This window comes from Protopterus annectens, chromosome 8.part0 (assembly GCF_019279795.1).
Source record: "Protopterus annectens isolate FY-2018-M chromosome 8.part0, PAN1.0, whole genome shotgun sequence".
NCBI classification, from domain to species: domain Eukaryota; kingdom Metazoa; phylum Chordata; order Ceratodontiformes; family Protopteridae; genus Protopterus; species Protopterus annectens.
This window is the reverse complement of record NC_056741.1, coordinates 1,109,903,409-1,109,929,763: the sequence shown is the minus strand read 5'-3', so window position 1 is coordinate 1,109,929,763 and position 26,355 is coordinate 1,109,903,409. Positions and strand designations below refer to the sequence as shown.

At 41.8% G+C, this 26,355-nt stretch overlaps 1 protein-coding gene across 1 annotated transcript in view; it reads right to left on the bottom strand.

Annotated features, from left to right (window-relative positions):
• The window catches only part of TUFT1 (tuftelin 1), a 268,035-nt gene that overhangs the window by 127,356 nt on the left and 114,324 nt on the right, over positions 1-26,355 (bottom strand). The window contains exons 7-8 of the mRNA XM_044080638.1: positions 1,283-1,396; positions 603-731 (exon numbers count right to left, since the gene is read on the bottom strand). Of these exons, the coding sequence (XP_043936573.1) occupies positions 603-731; positions 1,283-1,396 (243 nt within the window). The remainder of the gene's footprint in view (positions 1-602; positions 732-1,282; positions 1,397-26,355) is intronic.

The following is a 26,355-nucleotide window of genomic DNA, read 5'->3' as shown; positions in this document are numbered from 1 at the left end:
AGTCCTGTTGAGGAAGGTTTGTTGTCCAGCAGATAGGAGGCAAAAAGAACACGGGGAAAAAAAGTACTTGCACTACAGTTTAGTACATCACTGCAATGCAGTACTTTATGTAGTTAATTTAATCTGCTAATACAACAAACCATCAGTAATATGTCTGTTTGGTATTCACTACACAGAATCAGTAACTGTGTTCTTTTCACATGGGTCACCACTCTATTTTAAACAAACAGAAAATAAATGAAAACCACATTCAAAATAAAAACCTGTAACCAAGAACGACTGCTCGGTGCAAGAACCAGTGGATATTAATACAGTCTCCAAATTCAAAGCCTGGCAAAGGTTTGAACGATAAATAATTTTATACAATTTATCATCCAAACCTTTGTCAGGCTTTGATTTTGGAGACTGTATTAATATCCAATGGTTCCTGCACCGAGGTTTCATTTTTGGTCACAATTTTATTTTGCCGACTCACTCTTACAGTTTACTTGATTCACGGTGCTGGTGTACTCTCATCATATAGAGAGCTTTCAGAAATTAGCTGCTTTGCATTCTGCATACTTTTTGCAATGGCTTTAGCATTCCGTTTAAAAAAAATCTACCTTTTCCATTCCTCCCATCAATCTCTGCAGTTCCTCTATCTTCATATCTCTCTTCCCAACCTCATCCTTCGATTCCTTTAGGGCAGTGCATGTGTCTGACAGCTCCTGTTGAAACACATCCACTTTATCCTATGGGAGGGGGAACAGAAGTAAATTATCATAGTATTTCAAGAAACTGACTGGAAAAAAAAACTTGCACAATCCAGTTTACAAAAGAAATGAAATATTCTAGAAAAGGATACTTCCTTTGCTTTTTTCCATGATCTGGATATCATTCTGAAATATTTAGGTTTACAGACCTTTTTTGAGCAGTCACAGTTGTACCATGTCAGCTTCTTTCTTTCAAAATAGGAAACAATGTCAAACAATCACACAGAGAAAGGCCCCAAATCGAGGGCAGTTTTGTACTACTGACTTTTAAACTTAACAGAATAAAATAACTCGACACATACATTTTCTAAATTAATAAGTCCTGTAAGTTAACGGCTGGCATTTCTTGTTAACTGTAAGTTAACTGTAAACCACTTTTTCCTCAAAAATGACAGATTTTTTTTTTTTTTTGGGGGGGGGGGTAGTAAAACTGCAGGTTTAAAACAGTAGCAGTTGAGAGGTATGCCCATAACAATATATTAAGTATAATATTTCACGTTTTTTTTGTTTACCTTTGCTTCACTTCTTACCTCCAGTGCTTTCTTTTCTGTAATATGCCGCCTTTCAGCCTCCTGAAGTCTTGCAAACAATTTCTTTGCAGTTTCTCTCATTTTATCTGTATCTTCATATAAAAAATCTTCCACCTATCAATAACAATTGTGGAAGGAAACAATAACAACATTTTGTTTGTTTGCCAAATGGAATGACTTTTTTGCTGTTCTTATTTATACCTACACATTTACCACCATCACAAAGTTACTATAAAGTAGCATTTTTTGTCTGTAAAAAATACACATCCAACTTTAAATCTGTTTCATGCTAAAAGAGAGTTACTTCATTTTAAATGTTTTGATGCACACGGACTTTAATCACCTTACATCTCTGACTGCCAAAATGAAACCTAGAAATTACATTTTTACATAATTTATCAAGTCAACCATGGAGATAACAAATTTATGCTGACCAAATCAGTCTCAAGTCTTCCTGTTAAGTTCCACCAATATATCTCTGGGCAACACAGGCAGGGATCTGACCTGGTTCGTTTTTGAAAAGACAACAGCCTTAAAGCATGATCTCACATACAGACAGCATGTACCAACTACTCGAAGCGGGTCAGTGGCCGTACGTTTGTACTTCTACAGATTCATTTTAATCAGCCATACTTTATAATGCTTCAGTTTAGGAAGTAACCTAACCTGAATGAAAAGTAACCGGCTTGAATCATAATAGAGAATGAGAGAATCTTCCCACCCCCAGTCCACAGATCCAAGACACCAAGTGCCCACCCAGCAAGCCAGTATTGCTCTTGAGTAAACCTCCTTTACAACATATTGTCTCCTCATTTTCCCCAGAGTTCATTCAGCAAGACCTGGCTTCCTAGCCTGTATTCCAGAAGAGTTTTACCATCCAGGCAAAGCCAAGTACTTTTGGTTGCTAAATCGCACTTCCTTAACATATTCTGAATAATCACCGTTTCCTGCTTTTACTTGTGCATTTCACTATATTTTTGTAAAAAAAAAAAAATATATTGCTCTTCCTCTCACTGTTACTTCTGTAAGACTGTCTTGAAAACACCTTCAGCGAGGGAATTCTATGTAGTTGTTTAATTGGTCTGGAGTAGCATTGCCCTTGTAGGTCTCTTGTACTGTGTTTTTACATTAGGAGTCTGTATGTGCCTAGTCTATACAAGCTGGAAAACACACAAACGGGCTCATAATGTAGCTGTTATACTGGCCAGAGCTCATTCGTTTTCTGTTTTTTATCTGTGCTGCTATAAATTTGCAGTATTTCTCCACAGGGGTTCACCACACAGCAGAGGTTAGCAATGCCCTGTGCAGTATCAAACACCTAGAAAGCACATCTTCCCTATAAAATGGTTTATAAAACCATACCCTGTCAAACAGTAAGTACAGATCAAATACCTTGTTCGTCGACAATCTTAGAGAAGCTAGTTAAGTGTCAAATGAAGTACCTGTAAATTTAGAAGAATCCAGTACATATAGTATAAACATTACAGGTGGTATACTTTAGTACTCTTTAGAATAATCTGCTCCAATAAAACACCATTACTAGTCTGCACAAACAAAGCACTCTTAACAGCCTTCTAACCTCAACACACCACCACTTTTAGCTCAGAAATCAAAAGGCTGGACATCATGGATATGCAATTTCCTAACTTCTCTGTAACCAGCTTGGTGGATAAGGGCATTGGAGAGAAAGTAGCAATTGTCTCATGTTTGCCAACAACCACTTAATCCTTAAACAGAAACAGTATGCGAGAGGTGTAATTACACAACAACACTGGAGGCTACATTCTTGCAATGAAGCACACATCAGGTTGCTGAACGCACACAACACCCACCTCACATAGCACACAACACACCTAGACCACCTGTTGGCAAAGTTGTGCCTCAGTAAGCATAAAGGCACTCAGAAAAAACATCTAATACCACACAAACAGTCACTCAATGCAGCCCCAAACACTATGCCCCTAAGGAAAGCAAAAATACTTCCTAAGGCTGTCATCATACAGGACTCCATTGTAAGCCATACTGATACCCTTATAACCAGGCTGAACAAGAAGACAATGGCTAGTTGCTTATTTGGAGCCAGGATCTGCCAAATCACACATGCACTCAAGTCATTACACCACAGGTACCAATATGGTTCCATCACAGTCCATAAAGGTGTAAATGTGCCTCCCTGGCCTATAAGAAGAGACATTGTGGAGCTTTACATACCGTGTGTCTCAGACTGGTATGAGCCTGGCAGTGAGCAGCATTATTACCATCACCAAGGATGATGCCACAATATGAGCAAAAGATGACTGACTTAACAACTACCTGTCTTTCTGGTGTCATTCTAAGGGGATACAATATCTGTAAGCTTGAGAGGACATGGTTAACAGACCACGCTGCTTTGTCAAGGATGGTCTGCACCTGTCCCTTCTAGGCTTTTGAATACTGGCTAAAACTTTATCCAAACCCATAAGGCCTTTTTTAGGCAATGCCAAACTGACAAACCTACTGACAGAGCAAAATCAATTCTCAATGTATTACTGCTCAATGCCAGGACCTAAAAAAAAACAAACAAACAAAAAAAAAACTACACTCCCTCCAAGCCCTCCTCATACTTGACAATATAGACATGTGCAGTTACGGAGACATGGTTTAAAAAGGCACAGAGTACCCTGGTAAAGGTTTCATTGCCTTCCACTCTTTTAGACCAGTAGCTGCACAGAAAAGGGCTAAAGGTGGAGGTGTCTCGATATACATAAATAAGCATACCTCTAGGTTGGTCAAAAAGGATAAAGTGCTGGAGTTCCTCCACATGCAGATCACCATACACAAAATCCTGTACCACATCCTAGCCAGCTATAGGCCACCATCCCTGTCCCAAGAAGCCCATAATGCATATGTAGACCTACTGGAGCCATTTACCATTCAACCTACCACCCTATTTATGGGAAACTTTACCCCTCTGTAGACTGGGAATCCTACATGGCCTTAAATCTACAGGCACAGAGATTCCTGGACTACATAAATACAATCACCCTTGACCAAATAGGGAACAATCCCATTACAGGCTCCAACACTCTGGATCTCATACTCACAAATATGGGAGAATACTGCACCCCCCCCCCCATATCTCATCCTCCCTGTTAAGGTCCGACCATAAAGATGTCTCCTTCAAAATGAACTTCATAACCCAGTAAAACCAGATGTAGGGAACTAATCCAAGGCAAGCTACATTTTATTAATGATAGTTTGTCAAAATTCAATGCCCCTCCAAACCTTGAGAACACAAGGGCCTATGCTGAACTAAACTCAGAAACTGTACAACCATGTCAATGGCTGCATAGAAGCTGCTGTACCTACCAGAAGTAAGCCCAGAACTAGCCCCAGAAACAAACCATCCTGGTGGCATCCCAAATTAAACAGGATAAACAGAACATACAACAAAGGGAAAAACATTACGGCAAAAATAAGAGACTAATTCCCATAAATTTGCTGCCCAACAAACCTACAAATCCCATCATTATCTCTCTTTAAAACACCTAAACTGGCTTGAATTACCCCACCAGCTTCTTCTCTCTCAGCTCCAGATCATCCATTATCCTATACCAGCCTTCCTACTGCCCAGCACTATCCCCTCTCATCTCCCATTATTCTCCCTCCAAACCTCTCCAAAGCTCTAACCAAGACCTACTACAAATCTACAAACCCAAGTCTAAATTTGGATGCAACATGTACAGCTATCACCCCACTATTGTCTGGAATAGGCTCCCACTAGAAATCACCCTTACACATCCTAAACAATTTAAGACAGCCATCACAGAGCACTTTAAAAGCCACTAGTCCTGTCACTGCACTCTCCCTCCTTAAACATCCCCTACTTCTCATACCTTAATCTACTTTGTGCCCTTAACTCACTCTTCTCACTAGCTCTCTCTAATCTTCTTTGACTACTCTTTCTACTGTCTTCTAAACCCTATTAAGCAAATCGCCTCAGAGAAACATTCTATTGTAACTATCTTGCCTTCATGCAACTACATTATGATAAAATGGGTTTTTGTAACCACTTACCCCAAAAACTATATTCATCTTAATGGCATATTACTTCTTTTTATACATCTTGAAAGGGCTTTGCTACACTCCTGATTGACACTGTATAACATTGTACTGCTACTTAATGCCTTGCAATAATCCTGTAACATTGCTGTTTAATGCTAATTTATAATGAAAATTGTATAATATATTGCAGCTTTTCTCCCCTGGGCCTCCGCTGAAAAAATGCTCTTCAGCTCAGTCGGACAAACCCGGTCAACAAATGTAAAATAAAATAAAATAAATAAATTCTCTCAAAGTATATACACAACTAAAAGGACTAATCAGGACAACAAAGCCAACTTTTAGGTTAAGATAGCCTCCCAGGTGAAAGATGACCATAACACTTTCAGCTATGTCAGAAACCTCAAGGGCAGCACACAACGATGTGCTGAACTAGTGGTTAATTGTGCCACATTTGCTGAAACTGGCAATATATAGTAAACCTGTTTTGAGGACAAATTCAATTCCAGCTTTATCCCATCTCACTCCCAAACCATCCCCCAAGAAATACTCTCAAACATAACCCCTCATACGGTAGGACTTTCCACAGATCCTGGAAACTACAGACCCATTAGTCTAACTAGTATTATTTGCAAATCCATGGAAAGATTTATCATGTAAATCATCAACGAGGACATAGGAGAGTTCCAGACACTGGATCCATCCCAGTTTGACTTTGTCAAAGGTAGCTCATGCTTGTTGTACCTGGTGGATTTCTCTGAAAAGGTCAACAAGACAATGGATGAGGGGAAAGCAGTGCATACTGCCTACCTAGAGCTGGCTAAAACATTTCATACAATACCCCATTCGGGCACTGTCAAGAATTTATGGAACTAGGCATAAACCTCATTATAACACTCTGGACAGCTAGCTGTCTCATGGATAGGACCCAAAAAGTTAGTATCAGTGATGCCACCTCTACAAAGAGGACAGTCACCAGTGGAGGTCCTCCATGCTCTATGCTGGGCCAGCTCCTCCTTGGCATCTACTTCTTGGAGTAGAAAGCCAATATCAAAGGCCTCTGGCTGACCAGGTTTGTAGATGATTCCAAACTGGGAACAGTCAATGAATCCCCCAAGACAAGAACACTCCTCGGGAAGGTCTAACACATACAAATGTTTGGTGCCAAAGCCATGGCTTAAAACTCAATACCAAGAAATGCATTATAGTACCCTTTAGTAAGTCGGATACCCTGGGGAACTGAGTCATTGATACAACACCCCTAAAAGTTGATTCATTAGTCAGGGATCTGGAAACTCATGTAGACAGTAACTTAACCTTCAATCAACATGTGTCCAAGTAGTTTTATGTTGCTCAGCTTAAAAAGGCATGCCATCTAGGTCCAGAGAGGTCACTGTATCACTGTACTTGGCCCTCATCAGACAAATCATAAGAGTATAATGCCCCTTTGATAATTACCTGGCCAGACATGTGCAGAAACTGGAGTATCTAGAAAGGTTCCTTACAAAAAGGATACAGGGAGTAAGCACAATGTCCTGCACTGATCACCTCAAAACCATGTCTCTTTACTAATTATCATACAGACTTCTGAGAGGCGATCTTTGCCTGGCGTACAAGGTATCCCTGGAATCTGATTTGATGAACCTTTTGCAAATCCACAAAACAGCATCAGAACTACTACATCAAAAGACCTACATTTTGCTTATAGGGAGATGGAGCAGGTTCCACACCCATGCAAAACAGAATTCCTCCCTAGCCCTATCTGAGCGCAACTTGGACCAATGCATGGATAATCAGAAATTCATCCCTGGTCTGCTGCCTAGGTCTCTGTTGGATAGAGGTAGTCGGCAGGTCACCCCTACATAAATCAAATTTATGGGTCATATTTGGGTTGCATAGCTAGGCATATAAGAACTCTTATTGGTTGTTAGCTTAGTATACACCTATGAACCTATAAAGCTCAAGCATGCAAGTAATGGTTATGATATCACGTAGTCTGATTAAGTATACAGCTATTTCTTTGTGGAATGCTTGTAAAAATCAGGCAAAATCTAGCAATAAATATGTGAACATTCCAAACTTAAATCATCCTTATGGAACAAAACTTCCAAAACTGTGCAATGACAAACAAGAATGCCTTAAAGGACAACCGCACCCACAGTCTCAAAAAACATGTTTATTTCATCATGGTTTGGTGTTTCCTACATTTTAACACCACTCTGGGACTATTTAGAGCTTTTTAGATATTTTTATATGCAATTTCTGACTCTGTCCATATGAGGTCTGGCATCTTGAAATAATTCTGTTTAGTATGCCTCAAGTATCCCAGAATGCATTGTTTGTCTCAAAAAAAAACTGCATCAGATCTGCCACGTTTTCCCTAAAGCTCCCGTCAGTCCTCTGATTTTACAGGCATTCAATGCTGTGTTACAGCCACCTACTTTTGGTTAAAATTTTAGCCTTTTTCAATGACTACTTCAAACATAAGCAGTGCAAATGCTACAGAACAGAACTGAAAAGTGCATTTTATTGCTCTTTCTTCTTAGAAATGCTAACTTGATTTCTTTCGTGAAGGCTGAAATCTAGTTCTTCAAGGTATCTCCCCTCCCCCTTTAGACCTACCCTCCTTAGTTGTCAGAGTCAAGGGTAATTTGACCCATTATCTGCATGTGATTGACAGCTCACAGCAGGTGACCAGGCTAATGTGCTGTTTTCTTGTCAGCCTTTCCTTCCTTACAGTGGGAGATTTTTTTTGTTGCACTCCTCGTATCAAATTTAGAACCAAGCTCCATAGCACTGGGAATAAGCACTGTTTTGCAAAGCATCAAACTCCCACTTATTTTTCCTTCTTGTTTGGTTAAATAGCTAACACATGATGCACTATAAACACAAAATATTCCACAGACTTGCATGACAGCACCCACATGCTTTTTTTTTAAGTGGTAATTTAAGAAAATTACAGTATTGCATACTTCTTGTAATCTGATGTAGTGTTGTCGTTTAATTGTGACAGACATCTGCTTCTTGTGAAAAAACATGCAATTAATGTCTGTGCATGGTCATTGCGAATGTATGCTCAGTTTTTGCAGCTGTTACTTTGCTTCTGCCTGTCACATATCGTAGGGCTCTTCAGAAAAGTGAGATTATAGTTTGACATTTTTGCTAGGTTAAGAGTGGGCTGTGCAAGGCAGCTCTGACATCACAATGTGGGACGTCCACTGGCTCATATACAGCATGCAAATCAGGTGGGGATTACATCACTTTGGGGGAGGAAACGCCCCGGTAGCTAGAGCAAGAGCTCTGGCAGATGTGACATCATTTTAGAGCCAGCTAGAGGTTTTTCAACTTGATTTTCAAAGTGAAAGTAAAACAGTACGGAAAGGTAGGAAGCCTAACAGGGAAAACAGTTGAGTGGACTAGTTTTTAAAGCTGCATGGGTGATTTTTCTAGGCTGTATCAACGAACAGGGACTAAGAGGCAACAGATTAAGCAATCTACTTTAATATCTCGTTGTCCTTTAATGTGCCATTTACATAAGCATCCTCACACAAGAAAAGTTAATAATATTCTGGTATGCTCTAACTGTCAAACGTGTTCTGAAAAAACTTCAGCACTTTCACCCAAACTAACATGTCTCTGACCAAACGTAAACACTGAAAAACACCCATTACGTAGTATTGTTTTCACAGACATGAAGAGGAAATTCAAGTCAATTAATTAACTGTCAACTTTTACAAAAAACACAAAACAATGGTTTGGAGAAGGCATACTACAATGCTTCCACATTTACCTGTAGAATAGGACTTTCCAAGTAACATCCTACAATCAGACTTCCAGCACTGGCATACCTACGTCTGATATATCTCAAGGATCAATATTTACCTCCTTATTTTGCTCGCTTTTTGTAAACGACTTCTCCATAGCACTGCCTGACCTTAACAATCCTTTATGCAGGTGACACACCCTTAACTTAACTTAGAGCAACCAAAAAGTACAGTTGTGTACACTTACCATAAATGTAGATGTTCAAGTGTATTCACTGTTGCAGTCATCACATCTGGGTTATCTGCTTGCAGTACATCTCAGTCGGCCTGATTAACAAAGTCTTGGGTCCTGCGTCAGTTGTTGTCTCATCTTCCATGATGTCAGGTAGTCAGGTGTATAAAGCATGCAGCCAATGCCATTTTATCAGTTTTTCTTGCCCGAAATGTCAGTTGCCCCCATAATGGGAAGCAATTTTATATAAGGTTACACCTCCAACAAAAAGCAAATACACCAGAAAGCTTTAAGCATAGCAAACAAGAACAGAGGTATAGACAATAGAAGTCAGGGGGCTGGAGGGAGGGTAACCAGGACTGCAACAGTAAATACACTCGAACATCTACATGTATGGTAAGTGTACACAACTTTACTATGTTCTTCGTGTTTCACTGTTGCAGTCATCACATTTGGGTAGATTCCCAAAGCTAAGGATGGGAGGAGGCAATTAGATAGCATTAGGACCAGCTATAAGGCCCTGCAGGACTGCAGTGGCAAAGCCAGCTCTGGATTTAGAAACAATTGGCAAGCAGTAATGTTTGGTGAAGGTATGTACAGAACTCCAGGTAGTAGCTTCTAGGATGTCTTTGGTAGGGACACCTCAGAGAAAGGCTGTAGAGGTAGATGCATCCCTGGTTGAATGTGGTCTTACCCCCTGTGGGGTAGGTTTTCCATGGTGCTTATAGCAGAAATGAATGCAATGGCAAATCCACTTAGAAATGGTTTGCTTTGAAATAGTTTTCCCCTCTGCCCCTGCAGCAAATGCAAAAAGTTGTTTGTGCACGTCCAAGGTGTGCAGTATTCGTTCCCCTTTGTTCTGTGGATTAGAAAAGAAAGTTGGCAAATGAATGGACTGATTAAAGGGCTACACTGGATACCACCTTGGGCACGAAGGAGGGACTGGTCCTGAGGGACGCCCTGTCCACATGAGACATGATGAAAGGCTCCACAGCCATGAGGGCCTGTAATTCAGACACCCCTCTTACTGAAGTGATGGCTACAAGGAAAGCTGTTTTCCAAGAAAAAAATGTCAACTCTGCACTTGCAGCTGGGTCGAAGGGAGATAGAGTGAGCTTTTCCAATACAAAGTAAAGGTCCCAGGCTGGAGTAGGGGCTCTCCTGGGTGATCTCAAGTTTTTGGCCACTCTGAGGAATTGTTTCAGCAGTGGATGATAGAAGGGGGTGGGTGGTTCTGTTGTAATGTGCTGAAATGGCTGACGCATGAATTTTGATGTAGGAAAAGGAAAGGCCCTTTTGAAGCATCTCAGTTAAGCAGTGAAGAATCTGAGGTAAATTGGGTGCTGCTGTGCCCATCCCATATTTTGGCTCCAGGAACAGAATCTTTTCCATTTTTCAGCATAGGATTTTCTAGTAACAGGCCTCTTTGCCTCCAGAATGACATCCATCACTTGCTTACTGAGGGATGGGAATGGTGAGATCAGGTAATTAGACAGGCTGCCATGTTCGGGGTTTGAAGTTGTGGGTGCAGAATCTGGCTCTCCTGCTGAGACAGCAGAGCAGGGGTCTGAGGCAGGTGCCATGGTGCCAGCAGTGACACTGCGCAAGAGGGGGTACCGGTGTTGGTGTGGCCAGTCTGGTGCAATCAGTATTGTCGTTGGTTTGTCTTGTTTGATCTTTAGTAGTACCTTGGAGAGGAGAGGTAGAGGGGAAAGGCCTAAACTGATAGTTTTTCCAGGTGAAGGACAGGACATCACTTTCCAAGCTTGTTTGTGGGGAGTCCTTGTGCAGAATTTGTCCAATTGATAATTCTGAGGGGAAGCAAACAGGTCTGTCTCTGGGCTCCCCCCTTTGTTTCTCAACATGTTGAATATCTTTGGTTCCAGTTTCCACTCATGTGGGTCCATGAGATTTCTGCTTAGGTCGTCTGCCAGTGTATTTAGCTTTCCTAGCAGGAATTGAGCCTGTAGGTGCACTTCCCACTTGCGTGGGTCCATGAGATTTCTGCTTAGGTAATCTGCCAGTGTATTTAGCTTTCCTGGCAGGAATTCAGCCTGTAGGTGCACTTGGTAGCTCAAGGCTGTGTTCCACAGAGCCATAGCTATCCTGCAGAGAGAGTATGAGTGGGTTACCCCCCTGCTTGTTTATGTACCACATAACAGTGGTGTTGTCCGTCTTTACCAATAACTGTCCGGGAAGAATGTGGTCCTTGAAGGCTGTCGGAGCATACTGTACAGCCGACATTTCTTTTTGATTGATATGCAGGTGCATTTGACTGGGGTTCCATTTGTCCTGAATCTACTGCCCTGCCAAGTGAGCACCCCCCCCCCCCCCCCCATGCACAGTCTGATGCATCTGTTGTCAAGGTTTGACAGGAATCATTGATTCTAGATCCTGAGAATGTTGACACCATAGGCTTTTTAGATACCACTGTAGTTTCCTCATATGCAGTCTTGCATATGGAATTAGAAGAATGCAGGAGTCCATGAACCCCAAGGCTTGCAGTATTTGTCTTGCAGATAGCAGGGTCTTTGTGGCCATAAGTTTGAAGTAAGCTGTCAAATGAACTTGTTTCTCTGGCATGAGGGAAGCCATCTGGGAAGTTGTGTTCAAGCTTGCTCCCAGGAATACAATTTGTTGGTAGGGTACCAGATGTGATTTCTTTTTGTTTATGGTGTACCCCAGAAAAGTTAGTACTTTTTGTACAAACGTCAGATAATTCAATAGTATACCCTGGCTTTCTGCCTGAATTAGAGAATCGTCCCGGTATGGGTATATTTGAATTTTTCTTTGCCTGCAAAATGCAATGACTGGAGCCAGGCACTTTGTAAATACCCTGGGCACAGTGGATAAGCCAAAGGGCAGTGCAGAGAACTGATAGTGCATGAAGCCTGCTTTGAAGCATAGGTATCTTCTGCAAGATTCCCTGATTGGGATGTGCAAGTAGGCTTCCTTTAAATCCAGTGTTGCCAACCAGGCATCCTTGCCTAGCATAGGAAGCAACTAGTGAAGAGTTAACATCTTGAATTTTGGGATCACCAAAAAAGAGTTTAGGATAGGATGCCAGGAGTTGTCTTTTCTGGGCACCAGAAAAAGTCTGAGTAGAAACCTTGTCCCCTTTTCTCTTCTGGGACAGTTTGAATAGCCCTTATACTTAAGAGAGAGAACTTGCTTTTGAGCCTCTGCCCACTAACTTGACATGGGGTATGACTGGCCAACCATCTGGGGTTGGTAAATTGTGGAAGTGGAATCTGTATTCCTGGGAAATTATATTTAAAACCCATTTGTCCTGGGTAATGAGTTCCCAGTTTTGTTGCCTGCAGAGCAATCTTTCCCCCTAAAGGAGCAGTCAGTTGAGAAGGGCTTGAAAGTTTTAAAGTTAAATCACTGAGACAGTTACCATAAGGGGGGGGGGGTCTTACTACTCCCTGCTTTGGAAGTGGGAGACCCCCACTGCTTAATCCTGTGTGTACCTTGGGACTGAAGCCTGAATGTTCTGCTGGGTCTGGGTTTGGACTAAGAAGACCTGGAAGAGGCAGAAAAGGAACAATTCTTAGAGGGCCAATTCCTACTAAATCTTGGAGGCTGCACTTGCAGGAAATCTTTAACAGTTCGCATAGATTTAGCCTTTTCCTCCATCTTTTTAAGTACTTCTGCTTTGTTGCCAAACAGGCAGTCCTGGTTTAAGGGAGCATCCAACAATTTATCTTTAACATGATCTGGCAAAGACTGCTCCTTAAGCCAAGCATGTCTTCTAAGTACAGACCCAGTAACAGCAACCCTGCAAGATGCCTCTAGTGAATCAAAACCACATTGCAAAGTATGTTTTCCAACTTGTTCAGCAGAATGCATTAAATCCTGTAAATCCTTACTTTCAACACAGTGAGGAATCAACATAATTTTCTGTACAAGCAATCCAATAATGTGCTGCTGATACTTTAACATATGAACCTGGCAATTTAAGACCCTAATGGCCAAGGTTGCAGAAGTGTATACATTCTTACCCCATCTATCCAGCGCCCTGGAATCTGTATCAGAGGGGGTAGGATTTTGGGCAATTGTAGCCTTTATGCCTTTGGGTCCCTGTGAAAAGGTCTCAGGATCTGCAGTAAGATTTTTAAAAAGGAACTTGTGAGAGTCAGGAACCCTGTAATATCTATCTGGTTTACTGGGAGCAGGAGGTAAGGAGTCAAGGGCCAAGCTAGACTCCATAAAGTCATCACCAACAATGTCCAGTACAGGGGGGGGTAGCTAAAGGCCTGTGTTGGGGCAGGAGTAAGAAATCTCCAAGACTCTTTTTAGAATCAGAGTAATCCTGGCTTTCCCAGCAGAAATGCCCCCTAAGAGTATGCAAGGTTTCACCAAAACAGAAATCCTCTGGAGGGGAAGCAGAGGGAATTGAGTCCTCTGCATCAGAATACTCATAGGCAAATAAGGGTGAATCCTGGTCATCAGAAGAAGCAAATTTCAGAATCCTGATCAGAAGAATCACAAACAAATTCAGTCCTAGGTCTCTTAGAGGGGGAAGGTTGACTTCCCCTGATTAAAGTAATAAGGTCTTCAGCCAATCTTATCATTTGTTTCTTAGGCACAGAGGCCTGATTATGCGGTCTGGGCGTCGGTTTTCTAGGCATGGATCGAGTTTTAGGCCTTGAAGAAGAAGATGGCATTGATTTAATATGCAAGTCAGTAGGCCTAAATACACTCTCAGAAGCAGATGCCTGCACAGCGGTGCTGGACCCATCCAAGGTAGAGACATCCGCAGGTTCCACAGTTGAAGCATCTCGCAGCATGTCGGACTCCGAATGGGTCTCTTTTAGAGGCCTGCGAATCTGAAGTAGTGGGTATCAGGGGCTGTGAAAGCGCCTCACTGAGTACCGGTGAACTGGCAACTAGCTTAGGAGAAGCATCGTCGGCAACTTTGGACCTAGGCAGCCTGTCTCTGGTCTATCTTTGAATTTTTTTTTGGAATGTCGGTAGTCGGGTGACTTAACAAAGCCATATCTGGATAATTGAACAGAGTACCAAAATATTTAGAAGCATAAATATACAGATGACAAATAGTTTGTTGTTTAAATAAGGCACAAAACAGACAGCAAGGTACATTGTGGTCAGGACCTAGGCAAGGAATACAGAACGAATGAAAATCTTTACGAGATATTTGCTTTCCATAAGAAATACAATTATTGACTTTTACTGACATCGGTTAAGAGCAAGAAAAAAATTCCCCAATGGGGTACTTAGCTTTAGTTGAAGACTTCGGTTCTGAATCTCGAAAATGAAAATTTCACGAGTCAGCCAACCAGCACTTGCGAACTACTTCTACTTCGGGCACCGCACGGCAAGAAAGACTGATAAAATGGCGTCGGCTGCATGCTTTACACTCCTGACTACCTGAAGTCATGGAAGATGAGACAGTAACCGACACAGGACCCAAGACTTTGTTAATCAGGCCGACTGAGGGCTACTGCAAGCAGCCAACCCAAATGTGATGACTGCAACAGTGAAACACGAATAACATCCTCTGATGCTATCCAAAGAAGACAAAATGATTTCAACATATAATGGAAATGGTCTTCTTCCAAATTACTTGCAATTAATTCAGCTACAACAGTTGTGCTCCTGGCACCAACCACAAACTGAACAATTCAGTCACCATCCAAGATGCTTTGAAAACCAGAGGCCAAGATTCACAGAGATTCACTGTATACCTCAGCAAGGTCTACATTGCTTAGCAGTTATACACAGCAGTGTAGCTGTGCTCCAATGTCAAAAGCAAAGCAATTACATAATAAAAAACAAACCAACTAAAGCTCTGCAGCACAAGTAGTAGGATGTGGAGCAAGTGAACAGCTATGCCCCTGCTAGTACGATCTTTTGAGACTTGAAGGCTGAAGTTACAGTGAGCTGGTTTATGGATGATCAAAATGTTTACAAGAGTTGCATAATACTAACCTGCACACATTGCAAACACATGGCGTCAGGTGTCCAGTCACCTGGACACTTAACTGGTTCTATAAAAAGGGGAGGAAAGTGGTATAAAGCACAGTGGGAAGCTGAGGGAATATAAGAGAGGTACATGAGGAAGGGAGAATAAAGGAAAACAGGCGACAGAAGGCAGGGCACTTTTGAGGGAAGAGTTACCTCTTTTTACGATGGAAAGGGTGATGGGGAAAGGCAGACAGTGGGGGGGTAAGCAAACACAAAACAGTACAGATAAAATGGGGTGGACACAGTGGGGAACATGTGGCCTGTATGGAAACAAAAAGACAGTGGACAAATAGTGAAGGGGAAGAGTGGACAAAGCACAAGTGGTGGGCTGTGGCACAACAGGATGAGGATTCAACAGCTCAAGATAGGGCAGGTTTTAACCAGTGTGCTTCCTGCCAAATGGCCCAGAAAGATATAAATTTGACCTTGAAAATGGTTCAGATGAGTCATGTGGATGGTGAGAGGGGCACATCTTGCTGTGATGGCCTAATGGCAAGAACCTGCCAGTTGAACACATCTGCAATGAGCTTCATGAGGGGCATAGTGGGAGCAACCCAGTAGGCCAATGCATTTTCAAACTACCTCCCTCAACTCCTGGCACACTGAAGGCCGGGTCTCAGTAGGTAAAAGAACAGGGCAACCTCCCTGAAGAGGCTAGAACCATTCTCTCAGCAAGGCATTCCCCAACCTCTCACCTGTCACAGCTGAAGCAACAGGGGCACAGGCTAGATATGGATGATGCATCTGTGGCTCCTGAGCTTCACGACCTGCAAGGGGGGGGGGGTGTGCATTTTTATTTTAACATTAGTTTACAGGAAAGTCCAACTTGGAATGAGCCAATTTTCAGCGGAGGCCTGGGGAGACATAATGAGAAGGATAACATTAGTGCAGATGTCCTAGATACAGAACAAATAATACTGCACAAGTCAATAGGTAAGCTGCAAACTATCTACACTGTACTGCAAATCAGCTGTCTTCTGCAGTAACCAATAAGACTAGCTTCTGCCTCTGGTGAAAGCCACTAGTCAGCCTTCATATACAGATACCAGTACAAAAATATACCCCCAAATTTTTGTGCAAGACTGCAGAAAAATATATAAAGTTGATCGGTTTCACAACTAAGCGACAGCTCCACACGTATTTGCAAGACAGCAAAGAAGTGTGGACATCTGCCCTGAGCATCACAGCTAGGCTAAAACCCAACATGTACATACAGGATAAAAGAGGCCTGATGTAGTACCCACAGCCTCAGAGCTCAACAGCTATGGAGTACCAACACTATGCAGTAGTGACATGACAGACAGACAAGCAATAGGTACAGCACAGAGACAGTTCCCCATGGTAGCCTACCTAGTATACCCTAGGATCTGTCAGACAAAACACACTTTCTTAGGAATGCAACTCTGAAATCGTCATTATTATTATCATCATCATCATCATCAACCCCTTTTTCCCATTTTTTCTACATGGGGTTGGGGTGTCATGTCAACTGTTGCCATCTCTCTCGATTCAATACCATTCTCCTACCTTCTTTGAAGATCATGCCAGACTGTTGCAGGTCTTCTCACATAATCTATTCATCTCCTTGCTGGAAGACCTTGGTTCCTCTTGCCTTCTTCCAGTCTATCCCAAATCTTCAACAGACTGTCTTCTGTTTACCTGCACATGTGCCCAGATGGCTGTAATCTGTTCTCTTTGACCTTCTCTGCAATTAGAGCTACTTGGGTTTCTGATATGATTCTGTTGTTTCTTCAGCTGTCCCACAGTGTATATCCTATCACCAGTGTCAGGCACTTCATCTCCATCACCTCTAGCTTTTTCAACTGCTTTAGCTTCACTGCCCAGCAGCACCGTTTTGTACACACTACTTTTCAGCTTCTTTGGCATTCTTCTGCCACACACTACCCCTGAAACTCTGCCAGGTGGTTGCAGCCCCTCTGACCTCCTTATTCAGACTTTCCTTCTCTTCAACCACCCCTCCCAGATATCTGAAGCTGCAAACCTGTTCCACTATTTTCCCTTCCATCTCAATTTCTTCTGATTTCCCCAGTTACTGCCATTATAACTGTCTTATCTATATTCAATTTCACCCAGTGAGCCTTCAGTTTTGCATTCTATTCCCCTATCATCTGCTCAAGTTCTTGTTCACAGCCTGCGTGTAATGCCACATTTTCTGCACACAGCAGCTTTGTTGATCTGTCCTCACTGACCTGTTTGCTAATGCAGTCCATCGTCAGTATGAACATCAATGGGCTTAGAAGTAAACCCTGAGGGGACACCCACTCCCCGGTGGGAACACGTCTGTGAGTCCAAACACTTTTCATTCTTGGGTTATTGAGTGTTTGTGTATAGTCTGCTCTAATTCTACCAATATTTCTTGGATGTCAAACCATTGTAGGGCTGCCCCAAACCTGGTTTCTTGGAACCTTATATGTCTTCTCAAAGTCTAGAAATGTCCAGCTGATCTCCTTCCTCATTTCTAGCTTTTTCTCCATTATCTGTCTCACTGCAAACATTAGGTCATTTGTGCTGCATCCTGATCTGAATCCGAACTGCTCATCTCCCATCTTACTTTCTACTATTCTGCATATTCATTTATCAATCATCCCCTCCAGAAGTTTCATGCAGTGTGACAGGAGTTTGGCACCACTATACTGCCCACAGGTGAGAATGTTCCCTTTGTTCATGTACACTGCACTGGTATGTTTGTTCTCAATTCATCTGGGATACAACTTTCTCTCCATATTGTTAGGAATATCCTCTGAAGCCACTTCTACCCTAACTCACCCAACATCATAATCATATCTACAGTGACCTCATCCGAGCCTACTGCTCTCCCTGTATTTTTCTAAGTGCTGCTCTTACTTCTTCTAGGGTGGGCTCCTCTTCTTTTTTCAGGCTATGTCTGAGGTAGTACAATTTCTGTGGGAGTGTGTTAATTTAGAAACTGCTGGACATACTCCTTCCATCTGCCTTTGTTGCTGGCATTCCTTATGAATGGCATCTGATGACCATCTTATTTATCCTTCTGTTTTGACCTTGCAATTAGTTTCTTTGTGCCATCTACTGAGTCAATTTCCATAAACTGGTAGAGTGCCTCTAAATGAGAATAAAATAAAATAAAATCACACTAACAATAGCAATTGCAAATGCTTATTACACCATTCAGGCCTTTCCTGTCCAGGGTGTGGGTGTGGCTCCTCATATGATCATAGCAGTACCTGCACTGCTTACCACTTCTGGGGACACCACAGGTCTCACCAAGAAGGCTGGCAAGGTTATTCCATGTAGCTACCTTATGACGTGCATCCTGATGGGTTCCCAAGCAGCCACTCCATGAACTGGTTATGCAATAAAGTGCATAAACTTGCTCTCCTTAGCAAACTGGTCTCCAAAAACATTAGTGTTAGCAGCTGTTGTCAGGAATACCCTGTAATACAAGTTGGTGGCCTATGACTCACTCTGAAAATGTGAACTCTGAATTAAACAGCCTAGCATAGTCAAAGCACTACCTGCACACAAATACAGTACAAGCACAACCTCTCACTTGAAAAAGTTAGAGTGTTGTGCACTACAGTTGCTCACTGTTACCCATGTGTGTCAACTAAATGTAGTGATTCACAGAAATATTTGAAACATAGCTATATTTGAATAGATGCTGTGCAAATTGCTATTTACTTGCAGATTAAGTGGAAGTTCCAACACTTTAAACGCCAAATTGTGAACTTGAAAAAGCAGCAGCACCACCACCTATATAACACTTTGAAACATGATTCTGGCACCAGAGAAGCACAGTTTTCAAAAGACAAAGTCCTGAAGAGTTACAAAGTATTCTACAGTATTCTTAAGTATGTTTCTGATGTGCTGTACATGTGATCACCTGCCTTGGAACAATGTGCAGGTACTAATATTAACCATTACTGTTTTCTGCAACTTGTACCTGTATATAGCCTATGCATGATAAACTTGGCTAAATATGTTCACTGTAGATGTGGGAAGGCAACCCTCTGTCAGGTCCTATACTACCCCTATGCCCCCCCCCCCCCACACACACACACACACACACGGACATCGGTAGTGTGTCCTCCGATGTGTAACCCAAACAATTTACCTCAGGAGTCCACAGTCGTGTGTTACAGCACAACTGTCCCTACTAGTCAGTCATACAGCTCAACTGCCAATGATTTTGCAGAATGTCCCTGATTTTGTCTCATGTTTTTACTTTGTTTCTCATATATTTTTTATTTTTTTTTATTTTCAGGTAAATCACAAAAGACTACAGTCAAGCAATAATGACAGGAACCATGTCATAGTTTTTATTGTTCAAAAATTACATGTAGATGCAATACCAGCTGTTGTATTAAATTTTTAAGTGAATTAGATCGATACTTAAAAATCGTTCCTGATTTTTGGAATTTGTCCCTCCATTACTTTCAATTTTGTACAGAATTATTTTTCCCTCTAGGTTACTGGAAGCCATGTCTTGCACCAAAGCTGGAACTTGGACTGCTTTTTGCTGAACAGCTACAGGATTCTTCCCAGTCAGTGTTTTCTCTTCACCTTTTCTAGTTGATTTTCTTTCAGGCTCTTTTAGTTTCTTCTTTGTAGGCATCCAGGCAGTGCACTTACTAAAAGTTCCTGGACCTTGTGTTTCAGTTTCTTTTTTCACACTATGAGAGCTAAAGTTAAGCTGCTGATCACTGTGCAGCCATCTTGGAAAGTCCCCTTTGTATAGAAATCTTGAGCAAAGAGGTTGAGAGGTATGCTGTCAGTGAATACCACCATTTACCTGTACATCAATGTGGGCCTTTTGTGTGGCAGCTACCCCCAACATGTCTGACTCTACCACTCACCTGGGGTATCACTGGAGTGCCCAATCTGTCCACAGCATAACATATCTGTGGCACCTACTGTGTTCTTATCCCTATCCAACCCTGTACTGTTGTATACACCTACCGCAGCTCACAGTCTACCTGGCAGTATACCGTTCCCAGCAGTCACTGGCTTACAGATGTGCCTCTTGTTCCCATAGTTGTCCTCATGCCCTCCAGGGGGTGGGGGTGAGGATGGCAGAGGTTGGGTAACTTCAGCCAAACTGAGAATGACATCCTGCTACAGGCATTCTGGACTCATGGTTGCTACCTGTTAGGGAAAGGGCAAGCTCACCAGCCTCTATACCACTATAGGACAAATTTGTGAAACAGTGATCCATGTCAACAGTGCTACTATTAAGCAGAGTCACATAAAACATCAATGTCAGAGACATGTCACCAACATAATTGAGTGGGCCTGCAAAAAGACAAACAGCAGTCAGCCAATGGAGGGAGAGAACCTCTCGCTGCAAGCCTTGGAGCTCCTTCTCATCAACATCCTTGCATGGAAACAATGAAAGCACAGTTATCGTAGCTGGAGGAGTAGACATGGGTTTTAAAAGTGCCCAACGCTATGTTTCAAGGGAAATACAGCAGGATAGTGCCCACAATGTATACCCTTACAGTACCTGTGGACTGGGCACTGGCAAACCTCAAATACCACTACATGACATGTAAATATTCCAACATATCCTTATTTGGCCCATCTCTGGGTAAGTCACACGAAAAATATAAGGGCTAAAAACTATAAAGGGAATGCAAGGTTAGGCTTCTTAAATAATGAGAGATCAATAGCTTAGTAAGAACCTGTGAACCTACAAGTTTCCAACAGGTACACAAGGGGTGTAGACACAGGAATGGCATCATCTGTATGTATCTGTTCTGTATCTGCATAGTCTGTACCCTTGTTTGCAACCAAAATACAGTGTATTGCATGTAGCAAATGTATTAAGAGTTATACTATTCTGTCTTGTGACACATGTATGGGCCGAGTCAGGACAACAAGATGTTATCACCTACATATAGTCTAAAGATAATGTTAAGACACACACAAAGACTCAGTGAGAAGGCACACAGCTGCTATCAGTCTCCCTTCTGGTGGTTCCCCCACCCATTGCTCAGGGTGAAGGTATAGGCCCCACCAAACACACACAGCAGGAAGCATGAGCACTAACAGTCACACGGGGGCTTCCAATGATGGAAAGCACCAGCTGAGTCCATACAGACCTTGTTTCCACAGTAGCACAATATCTTTCACATGGGGCCTGTATTCTTGCCACAACAGATCAGTACAGTAGCACACCATCCCAGTCATGTCTTGTAGTGCCACCCCCTCCATGTCACCAAAGGACATTATGACACAAAGTACACGCTGCCACAAACCCCCTGTCTCTGCCCCCAATGACACCCCTCATTCAGGTTATATCAGGCATGTGTCATTTTATTGTGCCCTGGCACGTGTGCAAATGATGACTGTGATCCACTGTACCCTCTCCTCCAATGTAGTGAATGTGGAGGTGTCTGATGCACAGTGTCACTTGACCATGCACTGCTCAGCACAACTTTTTAATACTACATGCATCATGTCTGTTTTGTGCTGACCTAGCCCTGTAACTATGTGCTCATTACGGACCCAATGACCTGGACTAGAGACTGCCACTTCTCATCTGCCATGTACTGTGCCCATCACTTTATGGGCGTGGGTGTGTTGTGGCTGCTACTTGCTGTCTTTCAGCATCAGTACCATCGCTGGATAATGCTTGAATGCTGGCTGTGACAGAGGCAGATGTAGCAGTTACAGAGGTTTGCTCACTGGACATCTGGGCTGTATGGTTCTTAGTAATCATGTTATGCAGCATGCTATGAACATCCTGCAAGTAGAGGCATCCAGTAGAGCCCTAAAAACACATCCAGGCAGTGGAACCAGGCTATCAAGCAGGCTGAACATGTTCTCAAAAAAAGTTTTGGATTTTCACATGGGTGGTTTGTTAATGCAGTGGGACTTCCTGATGGCATCATCAACCAGGGTCTTCAATGGTTATTGGGTATCCTACACCACCCGAAATGCAAAAACAACATCTAGGTATGGGGGGGGGGGGTGAGAGGAGTACAAACTGCCATTGCAAACTATATGTCTACTTACCACAGTGCTTCCTCTTATCAGTTAGAGGCCCTGTGGTACTTCCCTATACAGGAATGTGTGACATGGATAATTTGTTTTCCAGATATGGAGATGACAAATGTATCTGTACAGCACCCTGGTGGTGTGAGCTATCAATCTCCTGTGTGTGTTGTACACTACCTGGCAATTTATGGAATGGAAGCTGTTCCTACTGACATCATCTATGGATACCACACAGGGCCTTTACTGATGCATGTGTGCAATCTACAGCACCCAATAACTTGGGGAGGTAGGTGATAAGGTGATATTATGCAAGCTATGCGTGGTGGTGGCTTTCTCCCCTTGTGTGTGTGGAAAACATATATGTTCCTCCACACACAGAAGCAATGTATCAAAAAAAGAATGGTATTCAGCAGGTTCATACTGCTGATATACCCAATGCTTCCCACGTGCATCTCTAGAAGGTCTCTGTGCATATGCGGTAAGATGGAGACGCACCTTAGTGTCTACTTGTACAGAACACCGCACATTCACCTCAATCTTTTTTAGGGGTGCTAAATATTAAGCAACGCATGACATTTCTGTCCACATGAAAAACATCTGTCAGCTGCTGCCAAGCTGGTGGGATGTAATTAGTTGCTAGCACCATTTTCACTTGCTTTGCACTACTAGACGGGAGGTATTGCAATTATTGTCAGTGACGGTTCATAACCACTGCTGCTGTCCAGGGCATTTCTGTTTGCTGGAGCTCCAAAAGTTCATATGTGATTTTTGTGCTCTTAGAATAACAAGCTATTTCCTGTGCTCCTAATACATCCTATGACTATAGAGCATTACCTGCTTTCAGATGTGCTCACCTACATCTCATTATGTACTCAAACTACATGCATTCACTAGCATGTAATTATATTGTCATTTTCATAGACTGAATCTCGTGTTTTCCTTGCTGACTCAGTGCTTAGCTAGCACTATGAACTGCAACATCCACATGCATGGCTTGCTCAACGACACACTGCATACTGTGTACATTAACTATTAATACCAGTGTCTACCAAGGTAACAAAAATATGTCATGCTAACGTTGACAACAAATAAAGGTACATAAGCAACAACTTATTTTTAATCAACTCTAGTAACATATGATGCTAGAAAAGATGCTAATATAAACATCCCAATATAAAAGTTATAAAATTCAATTCCAATCCTTAGTTTCTTTTTTTATTTTTAAATAAACATCTTTCTTTATTAAAATATCACTTATGACATAGACAATTGTACATGTGTATAAATGAACACAAACCATATTCCCATAATCTTATTTGCAAGCATTTTAAATCACAAACCATAGTTGCAAACATTACACATCACTTACAATCTACCCAGTCATTGTCACTCAAACATTACATAGCTCATTCAAACCCTACCTTCGTTTAAACCTCATTCCTCCCCTATGTACTGTCCCCACAATTCCCATTTTTTCTATGTAATTTTATTCCTACCCTTTTCTAAAGATCCCAATTCCAGAGGTTTTATCTATGTTACTATATTCACTACTTCTAGTACAGTTGGTTTAGACTTTGATTTCCATATTTTAGCAACTGCTTTTTTGGCCATAGTTAGACGCAAGGCCTTCTGTGTCATAGATACAAAATCATTTCCCTAGATCAGAAAAAACATTTCCCTAGTTATACCAATTTGCTCACCCAGTATCTCTGATAGAGTAGTCTGCAGGGATAAAGTATGCCATCTCATTACACTCCAGAAAATATGTTCCCAATTACCTACTTCTTCCACATCACACATTCAATATTTGCTGTCTACCAAAGATAAAGTTCTCTGGAGTCTACTTGAGGTATAAAAATCCTAAATCTTCTAGATTTTGTTGCATATTTGGGAGACAAACATATATCCCCAATTGTTTCTTTGTGAATTGCTTATCCAATCACACTTCTCCATGCTTTCTAATCTCCTCTGATTGATTTGTATAGTTGTCATGCAATATTTTATATGTTCTACTAACATATATCCCCAATTGTTTCTTTGTGAATTGCTTATCCAATCACACTTCTCCATGCTTTCTAATCTCCTCTGATTGATTTGTATAGTTGTCATGCAATATTTTATATGTTCTACTAATTATTCCTTTTTCAACAGCAGCTTCTGTTCCAGATTCTACTAAAAACTCTACCAGTGCTGGTTCTTTGTTTAGGACCCCTAGGAGTCCAGGGAAGTAAACAGTGTGGGAAGAAATAGCCAGGGAATTGTTATGGGTAGGCTTGTACAGGCCCTAGGGCCGATAGCCTAGTACCAATCTATGAACCCCACTACTTCTTTATCTTTGAGTATACTCTGATATCAATCCTTGACAGGGAGGGCAATCTCTAACTTGCACTTCCAAATAAATTAATTCTTGGTGTCTTCCCATTCTACAACCTCTGTGTTGGCTTAGTTCATAGAATACCTTCTGCTACTTTATGAATATAATATTTTGTATGATTAATGTCATTTTCCTTAAGGGTCTGCATCCAAACTCCAAGTCTCTCCTGGTTTCTTGAGCTTCCACCCAGTTTCATCATCTCTTTCCATTCTGAACTACATGTTTCTGCTTGTGCTATGTACCCCTTCATATTGGGTAACCCCAATCCACCTCGTTCTGTTGGAAGAATCAGCTTATCCCAATTGACTCTTACCTTCTTCCCCTCCCAGACAAAATCCTTCATCTCTTTATTAAATTGCCATCCACCACTTCTTCTCTGGTTGACAAAAGTATGCCTGACCTGTGTACAAGATTAAAGGGACTAAAAACATTTTAACTGCTTATATCTTACTATCCATATCCATGTAACAGACCTTCCAATTTTGCAGTTTTTGTATTGCATTTTATTTAGTCTCTTCCCACATATCCTTAGCTGCCACAGCGGAATCATTTTTAATCTATACCCCTAAATATTTCAATTTACCGTGTGCCCATAAATATGGATATTGCTAAACTAATTTGTGTGTAGGTACATAATTGAAATCTATTGTCTTTGTTTTAGCTTCATTGGGTGGCCGCGGTGGTGCAACAGTTAGCTTTGCCGCCTCACAGCAAGAGGTTCTCTTGTTTGATTCTCGGCTGGGGTGCCTTCTGTGCGGAGTCTGCATGTCCACCCTGTGGTCGTGTGGGTTTCCTCTGGGTGCTCAGGTTTCCTCCCATATCCCAAAGACATGCTGTAGGTGGATTGGACACTCTAAATTGGCCCTAGGTGTGAGTGCGTGCGTGTGTGCCATCTGTGGAAGGTTGGGCGCCGGGCTGGCAACTCGACACCATAAAATCTCCACTGCCAATCATGAGCAGACAGGTGATTCTCTGTGGCGACCCCTAACTGGGAAAAGCCGAAAGAAGAAGTCTTTGTTTTTAATTCTGTATCCTGAAAAAAGATTTGAAACTGTCTCAAAATGTTCCACAACATTGTAATGTCTCTTTCTGGTTTTATCAGATATAAAATAATATCTGCAAATACAGCCAGCTTTTCTAGACTACCACACCAATTATATCCTTGAATTTCTGAGTCCCTTAATTTCTTTGCCAATGGTTCCAAATATAATGCAAACAAAGGTGAAAGAGGACACCCCTGCCTGGTTCCTCTGTTCAAGCAGAAATTATCACAGAGTAACTCACCCACTTTAATTTTCACCTCTGATCCCCCATATATTCTCCTAATCAACCTTATAATTTCATCAGGGAATGCAAATGCTTCCACTGCCTGGCTCAAAGTCCAAGCATACTCTGTCAAATGCTTTCTCTGCATCAAGACCCACCAGCACCAGTAGTATTTTCTTAAATTCTGCTTCCCTCTGGATCATCAATATTCTGCTAATGTTGTTGAATGTTTGCTTCCCTTACACAAAACCACAATGATCTATATCTACCAAGTTTGGCATCATTGTTGCCATTATTTTACCCATTATAAATACTTTATAATCTTGGTTTAGTATTGAAATGGGCCTGTATGAAGGATCTGATGGAGACTTACCCTTTTTAGATATTACAGCTGCCACATCTTTCTTCC